This window comes from Pelophylax lessonae (assembly GCF_965119305.1).
Source record: "Pelophylax lessonae genome assembly, chromosome: 4".
NCBI lineage: Eukaryota > Metazoa > Chordata > Amphibia > Anura > Ranidae > Pelophylax > Pelophylax lessonae.
The window spans coordinates 593,041,714-593,068,107 of record NC_138771.1 but is presented as its reverse complement, the minus strand read 5'-3'; the positions used below and the strand labels follow the sequence as shown (position 1 = coordinate 593,068,107).

Sequence of the window (26,394 nt, the reverse complement as noted above, 5' to 3'; positions counted from 1 at the left end):
TATTGCGGAGAGTCTGTGGCTGACGCTGGAAGCTACTGCCGGATCCCGGCGTGGTGTAGGAGTGGTGTTTTTGTCCTGCAGTTCTGAGCGATGCTTGCTGTATTGATGAACATCTCACAGCTTTGCTATGGAGGCTATGTTTCTATGAGCCCATTGATACTCTGTATCTGGTAAGCAGCCACCTTATTGTGTGCACACAGGGGATCTGCATGCAGCACTCGAGGGGTTAAATAAGCGAACCACCTTTAGCCTGATTGCAGTCTGAAATCCTATGGACTTGCCTGACGATTTTACATTCAAAGGGTCCTTTCACACGATCAGCCTTCCGATGAGCTCTGTTCTCTGCTCAGAGGGGATCGATCTGCCGATGGGGCAGTGGATGTCAGCGGAGACATGTCAGCTGACACCCGCTGCAATCTGATCCAATCCTGTCCGTCAAATCCGGACGGATGGAAACCCTATTTTCCATCCATCTGGCGGATCGGATGAGAACAGACAGACGGCCCGTTCTCATCCGATTCCCCCATAGAGGACTGCGGGAATCTGACAGCTCCGTCTCCGCACACAATTAGTCCAATTTTTATGAATAATGTAAAAGATGATGTTACGCTGAGAATCGTAATTTTTATTCTAAACAAAAAAAAAAAAATCAAAATTCTCATTTTATCCAGAATCGTGCAACTCTAAAGGCCCGTACACACGTAGCGATTGTCGGCCGTAAATATTCGGCCACCGACCGATCGGCCGATTGTCGGCTTGTTAGTATGATGCTTCCGACAACCGACTGCGACTTTTCGGCCGAACAGAATCTGGTGTGCAGGTATTAAAATTTTTGTTGGCCAACACCAGAACGGCCGATTGTTCGCCAGTCAGTACAGAATTCGGCCGACAAACAGCAGATGAGCAAGACTGGGCATGCTCAGAGAAGAAAAAACACACGGAAAGTTAACCATCACATGACATCACTTCTGCAGTCGGCTGTTGTTGGCCGACAAAATTCGTGTGCAGTCTTTAGCACTTTTCAGCCGACAGGACAGCACCGGACAAAAGACGGCCGATCGTTCGGCCGACATTCGGTACGTGTGTACGGGCCTTTACTCCTATGGATCACAGGAGTGCAGTTTGTTCTGCACTTCTGTGACCTGTTTTCAGAAGGGAGCTGACTGAAGTCCGCTCTCTGCTGACGTCACAGAAGTCGTCCAGGCACTGTGTCATCACGACTACGAAGTCAGGATTTGCCAGGTGCCTGGACTGACACCCGGCTCAGCCTCTCAGTGAGCCGCTGAGAGCCTGAGCCAGCCACTCCCTGCCCCTCCACACCCCAGCGCTCCAATGAGCGAGGAGGGGGCAGAACAGGTCGCTCCTCGGGGAGCTGTCAGAACCGAATGATCGGCGGTGTTCGATTGCTCGGTTCTCAGTGTTGGGGTGCCAGGGGACCAATGCTGCATCCACCTAGGTAAGTATAAATGAGGGAATTTCCCCGCAAACCTCCAATATTCTTCTAATTAAGATGAGGCAGCCTAGAGTTCCTGTAAGTGTATGGTATGGATAAAGGGCTACAATATTTTAGCAAGCATTTATTACAAATAAAACTTTAATGTTTTAAAAAAAAAAAAAAAAATCACATTTGACATAAAATACAGACCTCCTCTCCACAGAGGTGACCGGATGCTTCCCTGCCGAGCTCGTCCACTTCCCTTCTGCGCCCAAGGCTTCCGCCCTCCTCCTCTGACCTCAGCTCGTGTCTTTGTCTTGGCATAACTCTGAAAGAAGAAAATACTTCATATAATAACTACAGAGCTTGTTAAGGGAGGGCAACAGTGTAATCCAAGCAGCTGTCAGTGAGAGGGAAATGAGATTAAGAAGATTGCAGGGAGGAAGCCACACCAAGTTGTGGTTAAATGTATGGAAGATGGAAAGGTTCAGTGATGGTTGGGGGAAGCCAAGAAATCCACTAAACTGAATAAATGTGGAAAACTATTTTGTGGTTAAAACTCAATTTCAGCCAGAACTTTCTGTTTCAGTTTTGGACGCAGCAGGGAAGATTTAGAACCTCTGTTAGATTTGAAATATCCTGGCCCCTATATATTATTATTCTTCTTACTTTGGTCTTTCTGACAAACAGGTGCATCTCAAAAAATGTGAATATCATAAAAAAGCGAATTTATTGCAGTAATTTAATTGAAAAAGTGAGACTCATATTATATAGATTAATTCTACACAGAGTGATATATTTCAAGCATTTCTTTCTTTTAATGATTATGGTTTACAGCTAGTAAAAACCCAAAATTCAGAATCTCAGAAAATTAGAATATTACATAAGACCAATAAAGAAAGGCTTACTGAAAAGTATGCCCATGTACAGTATAGTATGCACTCAGTACTTGGTCAAGGCTCTTTTTGCATGAATTACTACTACATTAATGCGGCGTGGCATGGAGGCAATCAGCCTGTGGCACTGCTGAGGTGTTATGGAAGCCAAGGGTGCTTTGATAGCGGCCTTCAGATCATCTGCATTGTTGGGTCTGGTGTCTCATCTTCATCTTGACAATACCCCACAGATTCTCTATAGGGTTTAGGTTAGCAGAGTTTGCTGGCCAATCAAGCACAGTGATACCATGATCATTAAACCAGGTATTGGTACTTTTGGAAGTGTGGGCAGGTGCCAAGTCCGTCTGGAAAATGAAATCAGCATCTCCATAAAGCTGATCAGCAAAGGGAAGCATGAAGTGCTCTAGAATTTCCTGGTAGAGGACTGCACTGACTTTGGACTTGATAAAACACAGTGGACCAACACCAGCAGATGACATGGACCCCCAAATCATCACTGACTGTGGAAACTTCACACTGGACCTCATGTAATTTGGATTCTGTGCCTCTCCACTCATCCTCCAGACTCCAGGACCTTGATTTCCAAATGAAATGCAAAATTTACTTTCATCCGAAAAGAGGACTTTGGACCGCTGAGCAACAGTCCAGTCCTTTTTCTCCTTAGCCCAGGTAAGATACTTTTGACGTCGTCTCTGAGTGGCTTGACAAAAGGAATGTGACAGTTTTAGCCCATGTCCTGGATACGTCTGTGTGTGGTAGCTCTTGAAGCACTGACACCAGTCCAAGTCCACTCCTTGTGAATCTCCCCCCAAATTCTTGAATGCCCTTTGCTTCACAATCCTCTCAAGGCTGCGGTTATTCCTGTTGCTCGTGCCCCTTTTTCTACCTCACTTTTTCCTTCCACTCAACTTTCCATTAATATGCATGATTACAGCACTCTGTGTACAGCACACTTCTTTAGCAATGACCTTTTGTGACTTTTCCTCCTTGTGGAGGGTGTCAATGACTGTCTTCTGGACAATTGTCAATTCAGAAGTCTTTCCCATGATTGTGTATCCTACTGATCCAGACAGAGACCATTTAAAGGCTCAGGAAAGTTTTACAAGTATTATGAGTTAATTAGCTGATTACAGTGTGACACCACAAGTCTACAATATTGAATTTTTTCACAATATTAAAATTTTCGCAGATACTGAATTTTAGGGTTTCACTAGCTGTAAGCCATGACCATCAAAAAATAAAGAAAAACTTTGAAATATATCACTCTCTGTGTAATGAATCTATATAATATAAGAGTTTCACTTTTTGAAATGAATTACCGAAATGCATTAATTTGTTTAGGATATTCTAATTTTTTGAGATGCACCTGTATATCCCCAATAAAAATGTATTTAACCACTTAAGGACCCCATAAGGTTTTACGATTGCGATTTGGCACTGCGTGACTTTAACGGGTAATTTTGCAGTCATGCAATTTTGTTCCCACAAATAGAGCTTTCCTTTGGTGGTATTTCATCACCAGCGGTTTTTATTTTTTTGCGATATAAATGCAAAAAAGAGTGAAAATCTGGAAAAAAATTACATTTTCTACTTTTTCTTATAAAAAATATCCAATAAACTCAATTTTATCATACATTTGTCAAATGTTTTTAGTTTCATGTATAATAAAAAAAGAAAAAAAAAATCTCAATAAGCGTATATTTATTGGTTTGCGCAAAAGTTATAGCGTCTACAAACTATGGTGTATGTACTGGAATTTATGGAGCTTTTACTTTCTGACTGCCTATCTTTTTTCTTGAAGTGCTAAAATGGCAGGGCAGTACAAAACCCCCCAGATTACCCCTTTTTGGAAAGTAGACACTCCAAGGAATTTCTTGAGGCATATTGAGTCTATTGCATATTTATTGTCACAGGTGTTTGAAAAATGACAAATTAATTTATTTATATATATATATTTTTTTTTTACACAACTTTGAAATTATATATTGCTCACGCATGAAATAGGTATATGTGGAATTACACCCCAAAATACATTCTGCTGCTTCTCCCGAGTACAGAGATACCACCATGTGTGAGACTTTTTGGCAGTCTAGCCACGTACAGGACCCCGAAAACCAATCACTGCCTTCAGGCTTTCTAAGTGCGTAAATTGTTGATTTCACTCCTCACTACCTATCACAGTTTTGTCCGACTGCTGGCTGAATAAATGATACCAGGATGATGCCTAAATCTGCAGGCATCATCCTGGTATGACCACTCAAAGTTCAGCGATGTACTAGTACGTTGCTGGTCCTTGTTGGGCATATATTGTAAGGTTCTTTTTTTATGCAGCCTAAACGAAAAAAAGAGAAACTAACAGATGCCCCCATTTACAACGATCAATGTGGATGAAGACATATCTGCCAGAAAGTGTGTGGTATGCCCACCATTAGACCTCCCAGCATCCACCCAATTCTAATGATGGGCACACATGCAATGTTCTCTTTTTTCATTCAGCCCATGGGGCGCAGATTCCTCCATTCGCATCAATCGATGTGGATGAAGAAAAGTGTTAAAAAATATATAGCAAAGCATAGGGGAGATCCACCCTCTCTGTCCACCCCATCCCCTATGCTTCGCCATTTATGCTCTTTTTTTACCTTTGGTGGTGAAATCACCTCCTACACCACTGCAATCATTGATGTATATGCTGATAGCAAACGCTGTTGCTGTCAGAATAAACAAATCAGTGCTGCAGCTGATGGGCGTACCTGCAAAGCAAACAATGATTAACGATAAAACACAGTAACAATAAAACATTACAATAGAATAGTATACAGTGCAGTTAAACAGTAGAATGGTGGTATCTGCAAGGAAATCTATGGTTAAAAATGAAAAACACAGCAATGTTATAAACAGATGTTATAGTAAATCTTCAGTGATAGGGAAATCAATATCCCTAAAAAAGAGCTAGATAGTGGTTCTGCTCATTAAAATTTAAGAACAAAAAAAGAAAAATCTGAGCAAAAAGTGGCTCATTGCAGCTCTGTCTGTGTAATGCTTGAGCATGCATAGCAAATAAGGCTCCTTTTACACAGGCGGACTGATAGGGTCCGCCTGTCAGTTTTTCAGGAGGGCCCGATTGAACCATCCATTATCCTCTATGGAGTGGGGGATGTAAACAGACAGTATCCATTTACACCCGCCGACATTCAATCCGATCCCCATTTGTCTAGCAGATCAGATCGGATGGCAGTCGGGTGTAAACAGACAAGCAGTCTGTTTACATCTGATCACCCATAGAGGAGAGCGGGCTGTGTCTGTATCTGCTCTGCCTATGCAATGTGGACACAGACCAGCCATCTGCCTGCTCAGCAGGGATCAGCAGATGGATTCCCCGCTGAGCTGGAGGAGTCAGCCCCATGTGGAAGGAGCCCAATAGTGAGAATCTGGGAAAATGAAACAATGTCTCATTCATTTCCACCGTCATGCATGTCATAATGTGAAATATTAGTTTCTGTGAATGTCAAAGTAATGCTTAAAGTAGAACATTAAAAGTGTGCCAATGAGGAGCCAATGCTGCTGTCTTTGAGCCTATGAAAAGAGATAGAGCAAAGAGAGCTGCTTCTCTCATGCACTGCAATGGATCGCGATTGGGCTCAAGTAACTACCAGAGAGCAGAACACAGAAGGTTTTTTTACCTTAATGCATATAATACAGTAAGGTAAAAACCGTCTAGCTTTACAACATCTGGTGATGGTGTGAAGAGAGAGAGAGAGAGATAGAGATAGAGAGAGATAGAGAGAGAGAGAGAAAAGCTGGCCGGATAATCAGCATGGGTCATCCCGCTGTAACAGCTTTAATTGTAATTGCCGGGTGCTCGCTGACACACAGTCCCGCCTCCTAGCTCGGCTCATTTGATAGCCGTCACACGTCCTGGTTGGCCAGGTGTCCTGTCTATCAAAGAAGCCGGGCCAGGAGGCGGGACTGTGTGTGTCGGCGAGCACCCGGCAATTACAATTAAAGCGGTTACAGTGGGATGATACGCGCTCTGTGATTATCCAGTCAGTCGGTGTTAATAGTCTGTGTGTGTCTGCATTACAATGGGAAAAATGTTTACAAGGGCATGGTCACCAGCATTGTCACTTCCAACTCAGAAGCCTGTAGCTTGTCAGTCAGCAGCTGCCAACACCTAGCCCCGCCCACTACTTTTTAGATTGACCGCACTCCCTCTGCTGTCTCACATGATTCCCCCTTCCAGACACTGCAGCTCACAGAAGCAGTGCTGTTAATCCAGAAAGCATTGGGTAGGACTAGGTGTGGGGAAGCTACAGGCTTGGCAATCCACAGTGACAATGCTATTAACTATGCCCTCTGCAACATTTTTCACTTTGTAGTGCCAGAAGGTGCAGTCCACATGAGAATAGTAACTCTGCGCTAAATTCAGGAGCAGTGCAGCATTGCTGCCACACAGGAGCTTGCACTAGGTTGACTTCACTGGCTGGATCAACAGGTATTTATAGGACTTTGCAAGGGGACTGAGTGAAAACTGAACCTCTAATTAAGTGTTTCAGAACATATTTTTTCCTAATGGGAGGCTACTGTTCTACTTTAAAGTGGCTGTAAACCCTTACATATACCCAGTGAAGTGACAGGCCTCAGGTGATGCAGAGATTAAACAAATCCTCCTACATTAGTTGTACCTATTTATCTGCAGTTCTCTCTTCTCTAAGAGAAGTCCATAAGTCTAAGTTCAAAGTCCATCATTTATAGAGCTTGTCTGAGCTTTCAGAGAGCAGGGAGCTGAAGCAACACTCTGCAACGCTCAGTGAGGAGAGCTCTGAGCTGATTGAAGGGAAGGGACACACATCACAGGAAAAGAGCTGAGGCTGTCAATTACAGGCTGTGTGCTGGAGCTCCCACTCCTGTTACCTTTTTATTTCTAGGTGTCAGGAAACCTGCTTGAAGTGACTCATGCTGATAGCAGAGAAATGGGGAAGCAGACAGAAATGACTCCTAGGCTCCATTCAAACCAAGGCATTCTGGGACGTGCTTGCAATCCTGTTACTTTTAATGGCAATCACGGCGCGATATCCCTGCAATTGTCGTCCAACAAATTGGTGCAAGATCACGTAAAAAAAATTACGGAATGCCTGTCAAACCTAAAGGAGTTCCGGAACTTCTTTTGGGTAACAGGCGTCCCACGATTTTGTTTGCGTGATTTGTCGGGCGACAATCGCAGCAAAATTGCGCCGTGATTGGGGTGTCGTTGAAAGTAGCAGGATCAAAAACACGTCTGGTATTTTGCGGCGATTCAGGAATCGCAGGCAAAATTGTGGTGATTCCGTCTGCAACCCGGAATGCCTAGGTGTGAACAGAACCTTAAGGGTTGATTTACTAACACTGCAGAGTGCAAAATCTGGTGCAACTCTGCATAGAAACCAATCAGCTTACAGGGTCTTTGACAAAGCTTAATTGAATAATCTGAAGTTAGAAGCTGATTGGCTACCACGCACAGCTGCACCAGATTTTGCACTTTCCAGCTTTAGTAAATCAACCACTTAGTGCCCTGGACTGAGACTAGCACACTTTAGAGGGATATGCTTTGTTCATATTTCATGTCTGATGTGTACAACCACTTTGTATTTTCCTATGCTATAGTCAGGTGCCTCTGTCTAAATCATTACCACAATTATTTTGCCTTTGCTCTGGAAACTGTATATTTAAAACAGATTTAGCCTAAAACCTTGAATTAAATCAAACAAACTGTAATACTTACAATCCTTTTGTAGTTTTTTTGCCAGATTACAACTTGGTGAAGGACGTCAATTCTGAAGAAAACAAAGCAAATAAAAGTGAGACACTAAGATAGGATGCACTCATTTTTTAGTCCTTATGCACACAGGGCAATGGAAAAAATGAGCTGCAAAGCCACTACCTATGCCGGGAAAAAGCAGCTGTAAAAATGTGCTTTTAGTATTGGCGTTATTGCGCGTTTAGCCATGTTAGCTTTTAGCAGCGTTTCTCTGCCTCTTCTATTCAAAATCAATGGTTCCCTATGAGAGCCGTCCTAACTGATTCGACTTTCAGCCCCTTGATTTGAATAGAAGTCGCATCCAAGTCGGATCATCATGATCCAAATTGTGGCATGCGACTTGTGCTCTGAGGATCTTGAAAAAAAAAAAAAAAACACACAAGACCAGACCCTTTCGATCTGTGGCCCCCAGATTACAGCTTTCCTCCCCCAAGTGAATGAGTATGGGGTACCCATTCACCCCACAAATAGGCAGTGTAGTGTAAATAACAACAAGACGGTTTTTACAAGTCCTTTATTCAAAATCTTCCACGTGTCTTCTTCCTCCAGACTTCTCCCTCTGGTCATGTTCATCCTCCGGTCTTCTCCGCCGCTGACATGGTCCTCCTCGGGCGCTTGCTTCCATCGTTGTGCCAACTCCATCTCTGCCGGTTCTTATATAGCCATGGGGTGTGGCCATCCGGTGATGTCACCATGAGGCTCCGTGTCTTGTGACATCATGGGCGCAGAGCCCTCTCATGTTGAGGGCATGTAGCCTGGTAAGGTCCAGGAAGGGGCGCTCACTCGTTCCCCCTCTTTACTAACCTGCAGGCTGCATGCTCAGATAAGAGTCCGTTATAGATTTTGGGGGATCGCCACACGTTTTTTTCCATTCTGGCTTGGGGTTCCCCTTCAAGGTGCACAGAGCACAAGTCATTATGATCCAATTTGGCTGCAACTTCTATTCAAATCAATTGGCTGAAAGTCAGATCAGTTAAGATGGCTCTCTAATGCCTCGTTTCCACTGAGCGGATCGGTTCGGTACGCTATTTTGAGCGTTTCCATTATGAAAGTGGCCCATAAAACCGAACCAAACCGCACCATTTATGGTCCTCCTTCAGATGTAGGGCCATAGGAGATGGTACGGTAGGTTAGGGCAGAGCTACTGGCGTCACACGATACATTCCACTGATTGGCGGACAGTGAAACGCCAATGCTCACGTCAAACGAAAAGCTCAGTCCAGATAATAGTCCAGACTTGCAGTGGAAACGCTCACCTGAATAAGCCGGACCATTATAACCCTTCCAAACTGTACCAACCCCAACCGTTCCGCTCAGTGGAAACGAGGCAATAGGAAACTATTGATTTTGACAGGTCAAAAAAAAAAAAAACACTTAACGCTGTATCCAGTGTTAAGCCAGGTTTAGCAACGTCATACGTTTTTACAGCTGTAACGCTGGTCTTCAGAACGTGCCGGCCGTAAGTTTTTTTTTGCAGCTTGAAAATGCCTATGCCACTTACAGCTCCTGAAAGACTGTGTGTGTATGGACACATAGAATAACATGGAATGCATTTTTAAGCTGCAAAAAAAAAAAAAAAACAGACGCTGGTAAAAGCAGCTGTAAAAACGCCCGGTGTGCATGAGGACTAAGAAGTAAACTGTTAAATTAAAAATAGCGCAGACAGATGACTGACCTGGGAGGGACATCAAATACGTCGGGGTGGAGGTGCACTAGCCCTTGAGGTTCTTGATCTTGGTTAGTTATAGACTCCAACCAGACTGGTTTGGGTGACAGGTGGGAGGGCACTGGGATCTTGCATGTTCTCACAACGGGCTGAGACAAATCCACAGGAGGCCGGTGGACTGTAAGATTATGAAGGAAAGTTAAACTGGAGAAAATGTATTTATTTATTACATATAAGCGATTCCCACAAAGTCTATGTCTGAGCAAAATAGAGAACAAAAACCAATTCGGAACACCTCTGCAATTAATGCAAATATTTCCATGTTTTATCACTTTACAAATACTGCAAGTACAGAAAAGTAATGGGTCATTGGCCAGAAATCCAGTGTACTCCTAATTTCCGGTTTGATAACAGCTGACAAAAAAAGTACCCCCTGTTGTGCTAAATTACAGAGCAGTGTTGTCAGCCCCTCATGAGTTATCTATTGCTAGACTATGAGAGGGACCTGAGCTCCACCATTTTGTCTCTATACTTTATATTATGCAGCTTTGTGCTTTAAGTTTATGAAATCTTTTTAAGCAAAGAGATGAAATTCAGCCTATACGTTACTTAAAGCGGAGTTCCGGCCTCGGGGGTGAAATTTAGCTAAAAATACCCCCGGGACAGTAAGGGCTAGTACATTCCATAATGGATAGCCTCTGTACTGTCCCGGGTTGCACTTACCTTTTAGAAGAAATACTTATCTTGAAAATTTCTTCTCCAGCGCTGCCATCTCGGATGTGGGCAGCTGAAGCGACTGTGTCCTCTTCCGTGTCCTCTTCTCCCAGAATGCCCTGCACCGACCCCGCTCGTCACTTCCGGTGCGGGTGCGTCATCCCTCCACAGCTTCTGGGCATGCCCAGAAGCTGTTTAGCAGGGAATGAGGCGCCGCACCGGAAGTGACGAGCGGGACCGATGCAGGCGCATTGATTCCTGGGAGTGATGACGTTCAGCTCCTAGGAATCAATGCAAGGAGGAAGTGACAGCGCGGGCCACGGCCACAGATGGAGGAAGGGGAAGAAAGGTGAGTATATTTTCTTCAATAACAAGGTAAGTAAACAAAAAAAAAATCGTTAACTATCCATTTCTTTTTCAGGTGACCTAAAGCAAGCGGATGGCCGAAAATCAATTATGTCGATTTTGAGGCCGGAACTCCGCTTTAACAGAAATGACTCATATGTTTCTTGTCACGGACACCACAGATATAGCTTAAAATATTACAAGTGATAGTAGAACACCACAGACATTGCTTATAATATCCCAAGTGTTAGTAGAACAACCACAGGCATTGCTTAGAAGATTGCTTAGAGTTATTTCTTTATATGCAACTGAACGTCTGTATTTCTCCACTATACCACTAGGGTATAAAAAGCTGCGTGAACAATAAATACATGGGAATTGATTTCAGACACACAAGAGATCTCTGTCTTACTTTCCTATGTGCTGAAGTCATTCTCCTGGATCCAGCTGGGTAAACTGAGACTCTGTTCAGAATAGGCAAAAGCTCCCCCAACAGACTACAGAACACCTCCCCCTCACCAACCTAGAAGAGTTTGCCATTGCGAGCCGTAATAAGCATTAAAGCAGAAATCTGGTCAGCAAATCATTGATAACTCACTTTACTACTCATGCCCCTGAAATGTTTCTATTCCATTCTGTGGTCATGTGATGGCTTGGTTCTCCTCCTTCCCCCTCATAGGGCTCTCAGCAAGGGTGGGGGCAGCCGAGCTCAACATCCTGAGATCAGTGAAGCATACCCAGGTAGGGACTACATGTCCCAGATGACTTAGTAACTCATGCTGGGTGATGTTGTGAAATGTGTGGGCACAGTACATCCATGCATTGGGTAAAAGATATCACTGGATGCGGGCGTTACCCTGCTACTAGTAATGCACACTGGCAGTGCCAGGCAAGTAATCACATCCCCCATGTAGTTTGAAGAACTACAGGGGGTGAATACACAATAGTGGCCAGGACATTAAATGGCTGTGCAATGCTGCCTGCTGCACAAATAAAAGTTGAAACAAAGCTAGAGCCAGGCAAAAGATTTCTAGGGATGTCCACAGGTGCTACATAGAGCTCCTGTACAGACAAAATAAAGAGGTCAGGACGTCCTCAGCTAGTCCAGGGAAGTGAAAACATAAGAACTGGAGTTCTACTTTAAAGTGGTTCTAAAGGCTCAAGGTTTATTTTATGTTTGGCTTAATTTATGCATTAAGGTAAAAAAAAAAACCTTTTGGGTTTAGCTCCAAAGGTCCCCCTTATCCTTATCTGAGCCCCAACTCGATCCAGTGATGTGCATGGGAGCAGCGGCTCTGCTGGATGTCTCTCCCCATTGGCTCATACGGCAAGCGGAAGCCTTTGGCTCCTGCTGCTTTCAATCACAGCCAATAAGGAGAGAGCAGGGGGAGGGGCCGAGCCCCGCTGTGTTTGTGAATGGACACACAGAACGTGGCTAGGGATAGATCCTGCTTGAGTGCCCCCATAGTAAGAGGCTGGCTATTGGGGGCACTCGTCGGGGAAGGGAGGGAGCCAGGACAGCCAGCGGGGAACCTAAAAAGAAGAGGATTAGGGCTGGTCTGTGCAAAACTATTACACAGAGCAGGTTAGCATAACATGTTTGGTAATTTTTTGTTTCATTTTTCCTTTTAGAATCACTTTAGAGTGGTTCTAAAGGCAGAAGGTTTTCAATGCATTAAGATAAAAAAAAAAGAACAACCCTTCTGCGTGCAGCAGCCCCCCCCAATACGTACCTGAGCCCCATCTTGATCCAGCGATGTTGCACAAAAAAAAAAAAACTTGGCTGTCCAGGACTCTCCCTCCTGATTGGCTGAGACACACAGCTGACGCCATTGGCACCCGCTGCTGTCAATCAAAGTCAGAGAGCCAATGAGGAGAGAGGGGGGGCTGGGGCCAGGCCATGGCTCCGTGTCTGAATGGACACACAGAGTAGCAGCTCGGCTCGTGTGCCCCTAGCAAGCTGCTTGCTGTGGGTGCACTTAGCAGGAGGGAGGGGCCAGGAGCGTCGGTGGGGGACCCGAGAAGAGGAGGATCCAGGCGGCTCTGTGCAAAACCACGTTTGTTATTTTTAAACCAAAAAAACACGAGACTTTAGTATCACTTTATTACTTCCCTTGAAGGTGAGACTGCATTTTACTTATTAAACTTGCTTTAACCCCTTCACGCTGACAAAAAGTAAATATGCAGTATTCGGCTTCAAGGGGTTGCATCTGGGTGATGCCTGCAGCTAGAGGCATCACCCCAGACTGTTTAGAGACGACGATCGACTTTCTTGTAATAACACCTGATGCAGCTTAGCAGCCGCTCGGTTGTTATTATAAGGAGCGGGAGAGGACGTTCCCTCCCGGCTACTATTTCTGAGATACTTGTGAAAGTGCTAAATGTCTGGTTGTTACACAGACTCATCCACCTTCAGTACTCCTGAAGTTTCTGACATAGGATCAGTATGCAGACCAGGATAGCTAGAGATCTGTGTACCTAAGAAATGTATCAGCATGACAGCCAGGCAACTAGCATATTGAGAAGGAGAGGGCGGCAATGGCAGACTCCATGTCTCCCTCATGACAGGCTTCCTTTGTAAAACATTGCCATGTCTGTCTTACTTACTTTTGGTGGGTCCATCTTTTAGTCCCGGAGGCAGGATGAGGTTGGGTGGAAGTAGAGACTCAGTTGAAAAGGAAGACAGCAGCTGTAAGAAAAGCAAAGACTGTAAACACCAGACAAAAATCTTCATTATCCTGACATGAAGAAGAGCTCTTCGATATTTGTCCATACAGATTTCCATCTGATGATGCTCATGTGCTGTGATATTTCAGAGTTTGGCTTCAAAATTTCCTAAAAATTAAAGGTTCCTGATCATGTGGTCACTGTGATTGGACGTCACAGTGATCACATGATTGGGAGCCCACCTCACTGACCCCCATCATAAACCATGACCTGGAAGGCTCACGGTTCAGACTAGGATCCAAATATGCCTGATCTCATCCCTAGTTGTCACCAGAATAGGAAAAGAGGGGACATCTAGGAACACTAGTTCAGGTGACAACCAGGGATTCTGTCACCCTCTACTGATTTCTTCTCACTTCCTGCTGTGGTTATGGAACAGAAAGGGAAGGGAATTTTCTCCAATGACACACAGATGGCAAGAAAAATTGACATGAGTTATAGCTTAGCGCTATAAGCCTAAATGTGCCCCTAGGTGGCTTGTACTATAATGTGTGAGCATGCACCCCATATCAGCACTAGTGATGGGCTCGGGTGTGTTCAGATTGAGCCTGCCAGGAAGCCGGCACTGCACACCGCCAATCATAGGCAGTCAGGCATTTCCCAACCGGCAGCTGCACATTCACACGCTGCCTATGATTGGCTGTGTGCAATGCCAGCTTCTCCGAACACACCCAAGCCCATCACTAATCATCACATTTCAACAGACTTACCTGTCAAACAGAGCCCTCCAGTGTTGTGCTGTCATGGTTTCAGCTTGACCTGGGCGCTTCCATCTTCTTCAATCCGGATTCACTCTCTCTGGTTGCTTAACCACTTGCAGACAGCAATATGTATATATACTGTATGTTGTGGTTTTCAAGCAGTTTACCAGGATTATGGCTGAAGATATCAGCCATAACCCTAGCACCATTTTTTTGCAGCTGGCTTTCTCATGAAAGCGGTCCGTTTCTCCAGTTTACCGTTCCTGATGGTTCGTCTGAGAAACAATCCGACGGTGCAGCCGGCTTCTCCCATAGGCAATCAAAGAGTAGATTTTCTACGATTGCATCTATGGCCTTGGAGGACCGGAGAGACGTCACAAAGTCACTACTGGCCCAGGCTGGAAGTAAATCTTTTTTTTTTTAAGCAAAAGTTAAAAAACATTTTTTTTTTTTTTTTGTAATCTTTTGCTTTTACGGGTAAAGAGGACATCTGGGGTCTTTTTTTAGGGATCGACAGATATAGTTTTTTCAGGGCCAATACCGATTTTCGGGCCACCCTTCAGGCCGATAGCCGATATTAGGTGCCAATATTCTGCACATTTAAAATTTTATTTTTACACTGTCCTTTTAATTTTTATTTTTTTTATCACTTTTATTGCTGTCACAAAGAATGTAAACATCCCTTGTGACAGTAATAGGCAGTGACAGGTACTCTTTATGGAGGGATCGGGGGTATAAAAGACCCCAAACCCCTCCTTTGCACTTAAAAGCATTCAAAACACCAAGTTTGGCTGTTTTGAATACTTCTAAAGATACATGTGACACATGAGGCCATCATCCATAATTGTATATGTGTAAAAAAAAAAAAAAATTCTGACTGTCCAGGCCAAACAGAGGGATGTTCATAATTCAATAAAATCCATGTTTTTATTATATCAAAATAAAATAAAATAAAAACAGTACAAATGACAGATAAAAACAATCCCTTAAGGGAGAAAAAAAATATATGGTGGCTGGTAGGGATGCACCGATCCGACTTTTTTGGACCTGATACCGATATCTAGCGTTGTGAAATCGCCGATACCGATCCGGAGCTACACACAAAGCAAGCGGCTGCAGTATAGAGCAAAGCCGCTGCTTCATGTGTACGGCTCCTCCATTCACAGGCGGAGTGCATCTGATATCACTCCGTCTGTGAGCCGAGACTATACAGGAAGTAGCGGCTCCCATCCCATACTACTACTGCACCTAGTAAGGGATGGCTGAGCCGTTACCAAGCAAAAACTGGATCGGCCAGTGGATCGGTCAATGTTACCGATCCCCCCCCCCCCCCCGATCCATCAAAAATGGCCATATCGGCGCCGATATCCGATCCGAATATCGGATCGGTGCATCCCTAGTGGCTGGTGTAGTGAGAACTATATAATTAGGGGTCTTGGGTGCTGACGCATTTGTTTTGAATACTGTAATAAAAAAAAAAAAAATCTGGCGCCTTTAAGGCTCCAATACCCGGAAGTGATGTCAGGTTTTTACATCGGAGACCCGATCATAGCTGAATGCGGCTTTGTTAGGGTCTTCGGCCAGCCGGTGGATGTGCCGGCTGGTCGCATCAGGTCTCCTGGTGGGACGGGGGGGGGGTTGTCCCCTCCTGCTCCTTGTAATGACAATTGAGCGGCTGTCTAGCCACATTGCTTGTCATTACAAGAAAGCCGACCATCGGCTCCAAACAATGGTACTGGGGGGTGATGCCTCTAGCTGCAGGCATCACTCCGGTACAACCACTTGAAACAAAATCGGCCTTATCGTCAAGTTTTGTGGCCGATACTTCAAAAAAAAAAAAAAGTGAATATCGGCCTCTGCTAATCGGTTGATCCCTAGTTTTTTGACCCCAGATCTCTTGATAAAGAGGACCGGTCATCCTCATTTCTATTACATGGGATGTTTACATTCCTTGTAATAGTAATAGAAGTGTTAGAGCCGGTCCACACTAGCGCGACTTGTCAGGCGACTTGTCAGCCTGACAAGTCGCGCTCCCTCGCGGTCCATTGACCGCTACAGGACCCGTTCTAATAGGAGCGACACAAGTCGTTCCGACTTAGAAAAAGGGTCCTGTACTACTTCGGGGCGACCTCGGAGCGACTTTCATAGACTTCCATTAAGTGAAGTCCCTGCAAGTCGCTCCGAAGTCGTGGTGCATGGGACTACACAAGTCGTCCTCCAAGTAGTAAGGAGTCGTGTCGCCTCAGTGTGAACCGACTCTTAAAAAACAAATTTAAAGGGACAGAATAAACAAACAGTAAAAAAAAAAAAATAATTGAAAGCACCCCCATCTCTCCTCGCACGCAGAAGAGAACGCATATGTAAGTCACCCATGCATATGTAAACTGTGTTCACACCACACCGTCTCTGTAACTCTAAACAGGTAGCCTGTAAAGGCGTTTAAGTCCCGGTTCACATTTGTGCGATGCGGGAACACTGTGAATATACAGCATGTTCCCGCATCGCATCCGCACCCCTGGCAGTTCACACTGCCATATGCGATACGCAGGGGGTGTCAATTAAAAGTTAAAGACACCCCCAGTTGTGATCGCATATCGCATTGCGATCTGCAAGTTCGCACAGAATTGGATCGCACTAGTGTGACCCACCATGCGATCCGATTCTGCTGCAGATAAAAAAAAAAAAAAAGGGTCATATGCCTGTTTAGTGCGGATGCGGTGCAAATTCAGTCATACAAAGTGTATGGCTGAAATTTGCACCGCACAGAGATTGCATGTAATTGAGGAGCAGTGCGTTCCAAATTACATGCAATCTCTGTGATCACAATAATGTGAACCGGGGCTAAAGCATCGCCTATGGAGATTTTTAAGTACCGTAGTTTGTTGCCATTCCACGAGCGTGCGCAATTTTTAAAACGTGACACGCTAGGTATCTATTTACTCAACGTAACATCAACTTTCACATTATACAAAACATTAGGCTAACTATTGTGTTTTTTTTTTTTTTTTAAATTCATTAACCACTTGCTGACCGCTCACTGGAGCTCTACTGCGGCAAAGTGGTTAGTACCCATCCAGCGACGTAGACCTACGTCGCTGGACTCCTCCCCTTGTGGGCGGCGCACGCGCGCAGCCGGAGGCTCGCTCCCAGTGTATTCAGTCACAGCGGGAGTCGGGCCAGAGGAGGAGCGGTGGCGATCGCTGTTGCTCTTTCCCGATCGTCGGGGAATCGAGTTTGGAGATCCGCCCGCTTGTGTAAACAAAGCGGGCGGATCTCCTAAGTGACAAACAGTGACAGATTGCAGGGTTCAGCATAGATGAACATGCGATCTATGGCTGTGTCACACAGTCACCTCCCCACCCACACGTCAGTAAGCACCAGGCATACATTAACCCCTCCCTCTCCAATAAAATTAACCCCTTCCCTGCCAGTGTCATTTTTACAGTAACAGTGCATATATATAGCACTGATTACTGCAGTAATGTCACTGGTACCCCCAAAAGTGTCAAAAATGTCAGTCAGGGGTCCGATCTGTCCGCCGCAATGTCGCAGTCCTGCAAAAAAGAAAACCGCAGATCGCCGCCATTACTTGTTAAAAAAAAACACCAAAAATGACAGAAATCTTTCCCTTAGTAAACGCAATAACTTTTGTGCAAACCAATCAAAATACGCTTATTGCGTTTTTTTTTTACCAAACATAGGTAGCAGAAAACAAATTGGCCAAAAATTTAAAAAAATTTTGATTTTTACATTTTTTTGGGGGGGAATTTCATATAAAAAAATGTGAAAAATATTGTTGTTTTTTCAAAATTTACGCTCTTTTTTTGTTTATAGCGCAAAAAGTAAAAATCGCACAGGTGATCAAATACCACCAAAAGAAAGCTCTGTTTGTGGGAAAAAAAAAGGATGTAAATTTCGTTTGGGTACAATGTCGTACAACTGCGCAATTGTCAGTTAAATTCGCACAGCGCCGAATCGCAAAAAGTGGCCAGGACGTAAGACGGCAAAATCCTCTGGTGGTAAAGTGGTTAAAATGCATTGTTTCCTAAAAATATTGCGTTTGAAAAACCACTGCACAAATACCGTGTGATATAAAAAATTGCAACGATCGTTATTTTATTCCCTAGGGTCTCTGCTAAAAATATATGTAATGTTTGGGGGTTAGAATTAACTTTGTAGCAAAACATACACATTTTTACTCGTAAACAAAAAGAGGAAGAAAAAGCCTGGTATTTGAGTGGTTAAGTGGCCGGATGTCGATGATGTCACTGCTGCACATGCACACAGGAGTCACGTCATCACGGTACAGAGTAGGTGACATATATGTGGTCTGAGCTGCGCATGCGTGACTTGGTGTACATGACAGCTGACAGGCAGGGCGCAGCCTTTATGACCAGGATCAAAAGGGTCTCTTCTGTCATAAAGACTCAACCTGTCAGCAAATTAGAATTTTATATTACTTTAAGGGGGGGGGGGGGGGGGGGTGCGGCTTAACCACGTTTCTTGCCCCCCCCCCCCCCCCAAGTCTATAGGACCCCCTGGTGGTAAAAAAGCACCTTTACACCCATGTCAGTGAATGAGTTGTGCTTTATCAGAGCAGATGACAGCACATAAGATAAGGCCAGTGTTTATACAATGTATACATGCAGGGGGACCATCACTCTGCATACAATATACACAATATTACCCCCCACCCCTCCACATACAGATAACTGTACACTGCCATTCACTCACCCTGACCCCGGCCCCCCTGCTGCAGCCGAGCAGGAGCCCCCTCAGCATCATCCCGAAATCTGCTCCCTCTCCTTACATCAAAGCAGGAAGGTCAATGCACACACACACACACAGCATGGGCCATCACACTTCCGGCGCACGTACGACGTATTGAAGCCAGCACTGCCAGACTCCTCTGCCCACACTACGATGTCTGCGCATGCGCCCTGTAAACTAGCCGCTCCGCTCTGTACACAGCGCAGGGTGGTAGTGAGGGAAGCTAAGTGAGGAGAGCAATACATGAAGGAAGCTGAACCTCCACTCTCCATTCCTAGACTTCCATTAAATAAATAATCTCAGCTTCTTCCATGATGGGGGTGCAAGTTAGTTGCTTTGAGCCAGTCAACCAAAATGAACCTAAATACTCTTCTTCTCCCCCAAAATGAGGACTGACAGTATTTCTGCACGTTACACAGAAGTTATTTTATAGCTGACCGGCCATGGCGGAAACAACAAATGTTTATCCGCTCTTCCACTGCCGGTGTTCCGTGAGAATTACCTACCCGTGAGAAAAACCTACCCCTCGTCACTTCCGGTACTCCGCACTGTATGTAACGCAGCGGGTACATTAAAACAGCTGTGCTGAAATACAAGTCATCTCCGCTCCTGTCCCGGTCACTTCCCTGCTCTCGGATAGTAAATATAAAAGCGGCGGCGGCTGTATGAAAACATAAATCACTGAGCCGAAAGCCGCTTTTATATTTACTTGCCGAGAGCAGGGAAGTGACCGGGACAGGAGCGGAGATGACTCGTATGTCAGCACAGCTGTTTTAGGTAAGCGCCGCGTCGGTAGGTTTTTTTCACGGTACACCGTGATCGTTTTATACTAGTGCGCATGCGCACTAGTAAGCTCCTCAGTTCTTCCATTAGGTATCCGGGGCTCTGAGCATGCGCACTGCTGCGCTGCTCAGATGCTTCTGGCCGGAAGTGACGAGGGGTAGGTAATTCTCACAGGGTAGGTAATTCTCACGGAACACCGGGCAATTTCTGTATTTTTCAGACATATTCAAATCTGCAAAATCTGGGTAAAAGTGCCCGGTATTGAAGTGGTTAATGTATTTTTTCCTGCGAAGGTCAGCTTTCAGCGCTGTCACACTTTGAATGACAATTGCGTGATCATGCAACACTTTATTCATATAAATTGTTTATCATTTTTACCGCACAAATTGAGATTTCTTTTGGTGTTATTTAATCGTCACTGTGAGTGTTTTTTTTTTTTTTGCTAAATAAAGGAAAAAAGACAAAACAATTGGAAAAAAAAAAAAACGCGTTTTTTTTAATTTCTGTTAAATAAATTAAATTATAAATTATAATTAAATTATACATTTTGCAAATAAATAATATTTCTTCATAAATTCAGGCCAGATTGTATTCTTGTACATTTCTTTGGTGAAAGTAACCAAAATCAGTGTTTATTACAGTTGTACATACCCTGGCAGAATTTAGGATTTCTTGGCCATTTTTCAGAGAATATGAATAACACAAAAACTTTTCTTTCACTCATGGTTAGTGTTTAGCTGAAGCCATTTATTAACAAACAACTGTATTTACTCTTTTTAAATCACAATGATGTAGCACCTTCCTAGGTAGGTGAGAGAGTATGGTCTTTGGCTCTGGCTGCCTATCAGAGGAGCAGCAGGCAAATCTATATTGCTTTCTGTCTAGCAGAGAGCAGAATCTGTGAGTTAGGTCTGCTCAGTATGTGATTCATTGGGTCTAGAGAGTGTTTCACACTGGTCCAATAGAGAGGCATATTGGACAGTTGGAGGAAACCAGACCAATGAATACATAGGCTTTGATACCGTCCTGGTGATTGGTAGAGACAGGCAGAGTTGTATAAAGTACTCGAAAACCCATACTTGAGTAGAAGTACAAGTGCTCGATCAAAAAGTGACTTGAGTAGAAGTACTAGAGTATTCAACATTTTTTGTACTTAAGTATTGCAAGTAGTTTTTTTTAAAAAAATTTGCTATTCAAGTACTGAAAGTAAAAGTACCAGTAGTTTTGAAAAAAAAAATTGCTACTCAAGTACTGAAAGTAAAAGTACAAGTACTGTGTTATGTAGTTATTAAAGAAAGAAGTCAAAAGTTTGAACATCATATTGTTTTTTATTATTTCAAATGCAGCTTTTATTTATACATGCAGTAGCATTTATTTTCGTATGTGCTGATAATACACATGTTTTGAGCTTCATGAAACCTGCCATCTACTGTTCTGGCAGTGGTCATTTTTATAATAGTAACGAGTAACTATGCAGCACAAAAAAAAAAATATCGGAGTAGAAGTATTGAAATTATCGAAAAAATGTAGTGAAGTAAAAGTGGAAGTAGGAGAAAAAAATTCTACTCTAGGAAAGTACAGATACCGCCTTTCGGTAGTGAAGTAGTTCTACTTAGTTACTATACATCTCTGGAGACGGGTTGTCTCGGTGCATTCTGGGATACTGTATAAAAGCCAGAAGCTGCGGGGTCTTTGGCTGGTGAGCAGAGTCCCAGAGGAAGGTGGCTGCTGCCCCCTCCTCTGTAGTGGTGGCATGTGGTCGCAGGCGGTCGGCCTGGGGACCAGAGGAACGGAACTGAACCCAGAGGTCCTGGAGAGCTGACTAAAGGGCCAAAATATTCGCACACAGATGGAATGCGCGAACATGTTAGCCATTACTGCTGGTGCCAAATGGCCTATATAAGTGCAGCAGCTGCACTGGTCCATTGCTGTCTGATCTGCAGCTGTACCTGTGTTTCTGAATCTGATTCTGTTACTTCTGTGTTTGACCCGGCTTGCTCTTGAATGCTACCTACCCTGACCCCTGGCCAGGATTTGTCTCTGCCTTCTGCCCATCTGCCTGATCTCATGTTGCCAACCTCTGACTGTACCTTGACCAATCCTTGCCTGCTGTCTATGCCTGCATCTAAACGTCTGTTGCCGACCGTGTTTGTCTAAGCATGCATCCAGTGTCTCATGTGCCCTGCATGCACCTGCCTACCTCCCTCTGGATCTTTCTCTAGTGTAGACCACCGGTCTTCCTGCACCAGCTATCAGCTGCTCCCTACTGATGCCTGTTGCCCACCAGCCCAGAGTCTGCTGTTCCTGCTGACATCTGCTGTACCAGCTACCTGGTCCATCCTGGTGACGCACACACCATGCATCACTACTTCCAGCAGAAGACTACACAGGCACCCATACCTCACCTCGCTCTCACGGCCACTGTCACTGTCACAACATCAGTGGTCTTCGATCAGGGGCTGTACAAGAGGCCTGCCCTCTACACATCACAGGTACGTGACAGCAGTTCTCTAGTTGGCGGCTATCTCCAACTCCTCCCTCTCGCTTCCTGGCATTTCCTCTTTATAGCCCCCTCTTGTCCCCTCCCCGTGCTCCTGGGTACAGTAGTTCTTTTTCCCACAGTGGTAATGGCTCCACTCTCTGCCCAAACTACATTTCCCAACAATAAGCATACCCGCTGCTGCCATCTTGTGGAGAAAAAAGGGTCCTGCATAGTCCAGTAACATTAATTACAATTTTAATTCATTACATTGTAGTTAACCTCCTTCTGACCTGCATTTCACCTGCTCTATGTTTAGTCAAAAATGTTTTGAACAGAATCAGCACAAGGGACAATACTTAAAATAAAGTGTCTCCTATGCTGTAGGCTGCTGTTGAAGTTGAAATCTGAAGTCCCCCTCCCCCCGATCCCATTGCACCTCTGATCTTCCATTGCAGTGGGGGTTAATAAAACCCTGTCACAGGCACTAATCAAGAGTGCTGTCTTTGCCTGGCCTATATGCCCCCCTCCTCCATTCATAGAAGCCGTACTTAAAAATCGATCTATGAATGGAGGATTGACAAATGAACAAGAAGTCTGCCTTCTCCATTCATAGATTGCCTTTTATATGTAGAAATTTTAGTATAGCTTATGTGAATGGAGGAGGGAGCAGAAAGGATTGGTATAGTTGGCACTTTTAACCACTGCCTGTGACATAGCCTTTAGCTCTATTAACCCTTGCAGCACTGCTGGAAGATCACAGTTGTAAGCGATTGGAGATTGAGGCAGGGGGAGGGGGGGGGGGGTTGGGATGTTATGGGGCAGAGAACTTCAGATTTCACCTACAACTGCAGCAGCACAAGGGACACTTCTCACTAAGTGTAAGTATTGTCCCTCGTGCTGATTTTTCAAAAAAAGTTTTTGGCTAAATAAATTTACCCCCCACGATCAGGCAATTTTTTGCTTTTTGGCACTGCGATACTTTAACTGACAATTGCAAGGTCATGCAATGCTGTACACAAATGACATCTAATAATTTTTTCCCCACAAATAAAGCTTTCTTTTGATGGTATTTGATTACGTCTGCACTTGTTTTATTTTTTGCGCTATAAATTTAAAAAAAAGACCCGAAAACTTAAAAGAAAAAAAAAATATATATATATTGTTTACTTTCTGCTATAAAACATATCCAATAAAAAAATGTAAAACGTCTAATTTCTTCAAAAATTTAGGCCAATTTGTATTCTGCTACAAGTTTTTGGAAAAAAAAATCCCAATAAGTGTAAATTGATTGGTTTGCGTGAAAGTTATAGCGTCTACAAACTATAATATAATGGATTTTTTTTTTTTTTTTATACTAGTAGTGGTGGTGGTGATAAGCGAATTATAGCAGGACTGTGATAGTATGGCGGGCAGGCACTAAATTACACTTTGTGGGAACCAATGACCCTAATACAATGATCAGTGCTAAAAATATGCACTGTCACTGTACTAATGACACTGGCTGGGAAGGAGTTAACATCTCGGGTGATCAAAGGGTTAACTGTGTGCCTAACCTGTGTTTGTGTGTGTGCTGCTTTTACTAAGAGATGTCATGGTTTTTATTCCCTGCTTTGCAGGGAAACAAGAACCGCTGCATCCTCGCTGACAGGACAGGGCTCTGTAACGTTTACATATGCAGAGCTCTGTGCTGTCTTTCTCCTCGCCGATAAGCAAGTGCCGAAGGCCATCCATTGGTCCGGCACCCGCTGATCATCTTGAGCTGTGTCTAATTAGAGCACTGCCAGAGCGCCCCCTACCTGGAAGTGCCGGGTCATGTACTAGGTACGTGATCTGAAGCAGGAGAGCCACTCTGCCGCCCATAGGTGTGCACAGACTATTGCTTTAGGGTGTGCTCCCCAAGGCTCAAACACACATACGTATGTGTGTATGTACAGTATATATATTTATATATATATATATATATACACACATACAGACAAACACACTCTTATAAATAAATGTAAAAAGCATTTTACCCACTTGTTTACTGGGCACTTTCACCCCTTTCCTGTCCAGGCCAATTTTCAGCTTTCAGCACTGTCACATTTTGAAGGACAATTGCGCGGTCATGCAACACTGTACCCAAATGAAATTGTTATCATTTTTTCACACAAATAGAGCTTTCTTTTGGTGGTATTTATTTACCACTGAGGTTTTAATTTTTTTGCTAAACAAACAAAAAAAAGACTGAAAATTAGAAAAAAAAAAGTTCCATAGTTTGTTATAAAATTTTGCAAACAGGTAATTTTTCTCCTTCATTGGTGTACGCTGATGAGGCTGCACTGATGGGCACTGATAGGCTGCACTGATGAGGCAGCACTGGTGGGCACTGATCAAAAGGCACTGATGAGGCTGCACTGATAGGTGGCCCTGATGGGCACTGATGAGGCTGCACTGATAGGTGGCACTGATGGGCACTGATAGGCGGCACTGAAGATCACTGATAGGCAGCACTGATAGGTGGCAGTGATGGGCACTGATAGGTGGCACTGGTAGGTGACACTGATAGGCAGCACTGATAGGTGGCACTGATGGGTACTGATTGGCAGCACTGATGGGCATTGATAGGTGGCACTGGTGGCTACTGGTGAGGTGGCAGTGGCTTTCTGTGTGTGGGATCGATGTCCCATTTACATAAGCCGATAATCAGCTTTTTGTTCTCTCCATGAGGGGGGGGGGGGGGGAACCGATTACCGGCTTCTGTTTACATAATGTGATTAGCTGTCATTGGCTGACAGCTGATCACGTGGTAAAGGGCCCGGTTCGGCTCTTACTCCGATCTGTGATAAGCCGAGTCTCATGGACTTGCTAATCACAGAGCGCGCCTGCGCCCTGCAGGCCCACGCTGTAACCGTCTTTCGACTATAGCACGAATGCAAAGAGGGCAAAATGTATTAAAACATGAACGGTGTCAGTGGGGCAATGGATGGTGTCAGTAGGGCAGAGATTGGTGTCGGTAGGGCAGTGGACAGTGTCAGTACTTTTTTTAAATTATTTTTTTACATGTTTTATTTGTTTTATACATTTTTACAATATTTGTTTTAGATTTTTTTTTAGAAGCTTTGTGGGGGGGGGGGGGGGCTTGGTGAAATGTCAGGGGCCTAAACAGACCCCTGATGTCTCATGTTTGAGACAGAGGAAGGGACTGAGTATAGAGAATCCCCAGTCTCTTTCTCTGCAGACTCAGCTGCATGGAACAGTGAATGAACGGGAATTGTTCTGTGCTGAGCAGCTTCCTGATCATTCACAAGCACAGTTTACTATGCTTCAGTAATGATTGAACACATTGATCGATTGGTACTGATCACTCATTCAGAAAAGGAAGAGACCAATAAATCACATCATGTGCCTGCAGCAGCAGCTGGTGGGAGAGGAGGGAAGGTGGCAGAGCTGTGGGGGGGTCAGGGCGGCAGACAGCAGGTGGAATCTGGCACACCCAGCACACCCCCTGTGCACGCATATGCTACCAACGTATAACTAAGTTATGCTGTCGGCGAGTTGTAAAAGGCTAGGGGTTCACCTTTGGGAACATGTTACACTCATAATCAGGGTGTAACATGAAACATGTAGCTGCATTAAACATTCACATAGATCTGTAAACTTGTAGTTATCAGCAGTAATCAGCACACACGCGTAGTCCATGGATACTCCCTTCAGCTCAGTAACTGAAAGCCTGTACAGAGGAGCAGGCAGAGAGCTGGAGGAAATGTCTGACATTGCACCCGTGATTCACTGATTGTGGGCGCAATGCTTTGCAGGCTCCTGTAGAAAAAAATGATAGATGCACATTTTTGTCCTGCAGAAATATGTGAATGAATTATTTTTTATTCAAAGGTGAACTTTAACGTCTTCTGGACCACCCCACTCATATATACTGCGGCAGGGTGGCCGTTCTGCGTGAAATCACATACCTATACGTGATTTCAGTACCGGGACAAGGTCATCCAGCGCCCAGGGTGAAGATGCCAAAATGCGGCCTTCCCTTAGTGTTATGGTCATGGCGCCCCTATTCCTGCAATAAACCATTGCACCAGGGCAGCCG

The 26,394-nt window shown here is 44.4% G+C and overlaps 1 protein-coding gene across 1 annotated transcript in view; it reads right to left on the bottom strand.

Annotated features, from left to right (window-relative positions):
* Window positions 1-19,171, bottom strand: part of MRPL4 (mitochondrial ribosomal protein L4) — a 31,896-nt gene extending 12,725 nt beyond the window's left edge. The window contains exons 1-5 of the mRNA XM_082256244.1: window positions 19,013-19,171; window positions 13,458-13,539; window positions 9,801-9,969; window positions 8,090-8,141; window positions 1,646-1,763 (exon numbers count right to left, since the gene is read on the bottom strand). Of these exons, the coding sequence (XP_082112370.1) occupies window positions 1,646-1,763; window positions 8,090-8,141; window positions 9,801-9,969; window positions 13,458-13,539; window positions 19,013-19,063 (472 nt within the window). The 5' untranslated portion in view covers window positions 19,064-19,171. The remainder of the gene's footprint in view (window positions 1-1,645; window positions 1,764-8,089; window positions 8,142-9,800; window positions 9,970-13,457; window positions 13,540-19,012) is intronic.
* Between the last annotated feature and the right edge of the window lie 7,223 nt (window positions 19,172-26,394).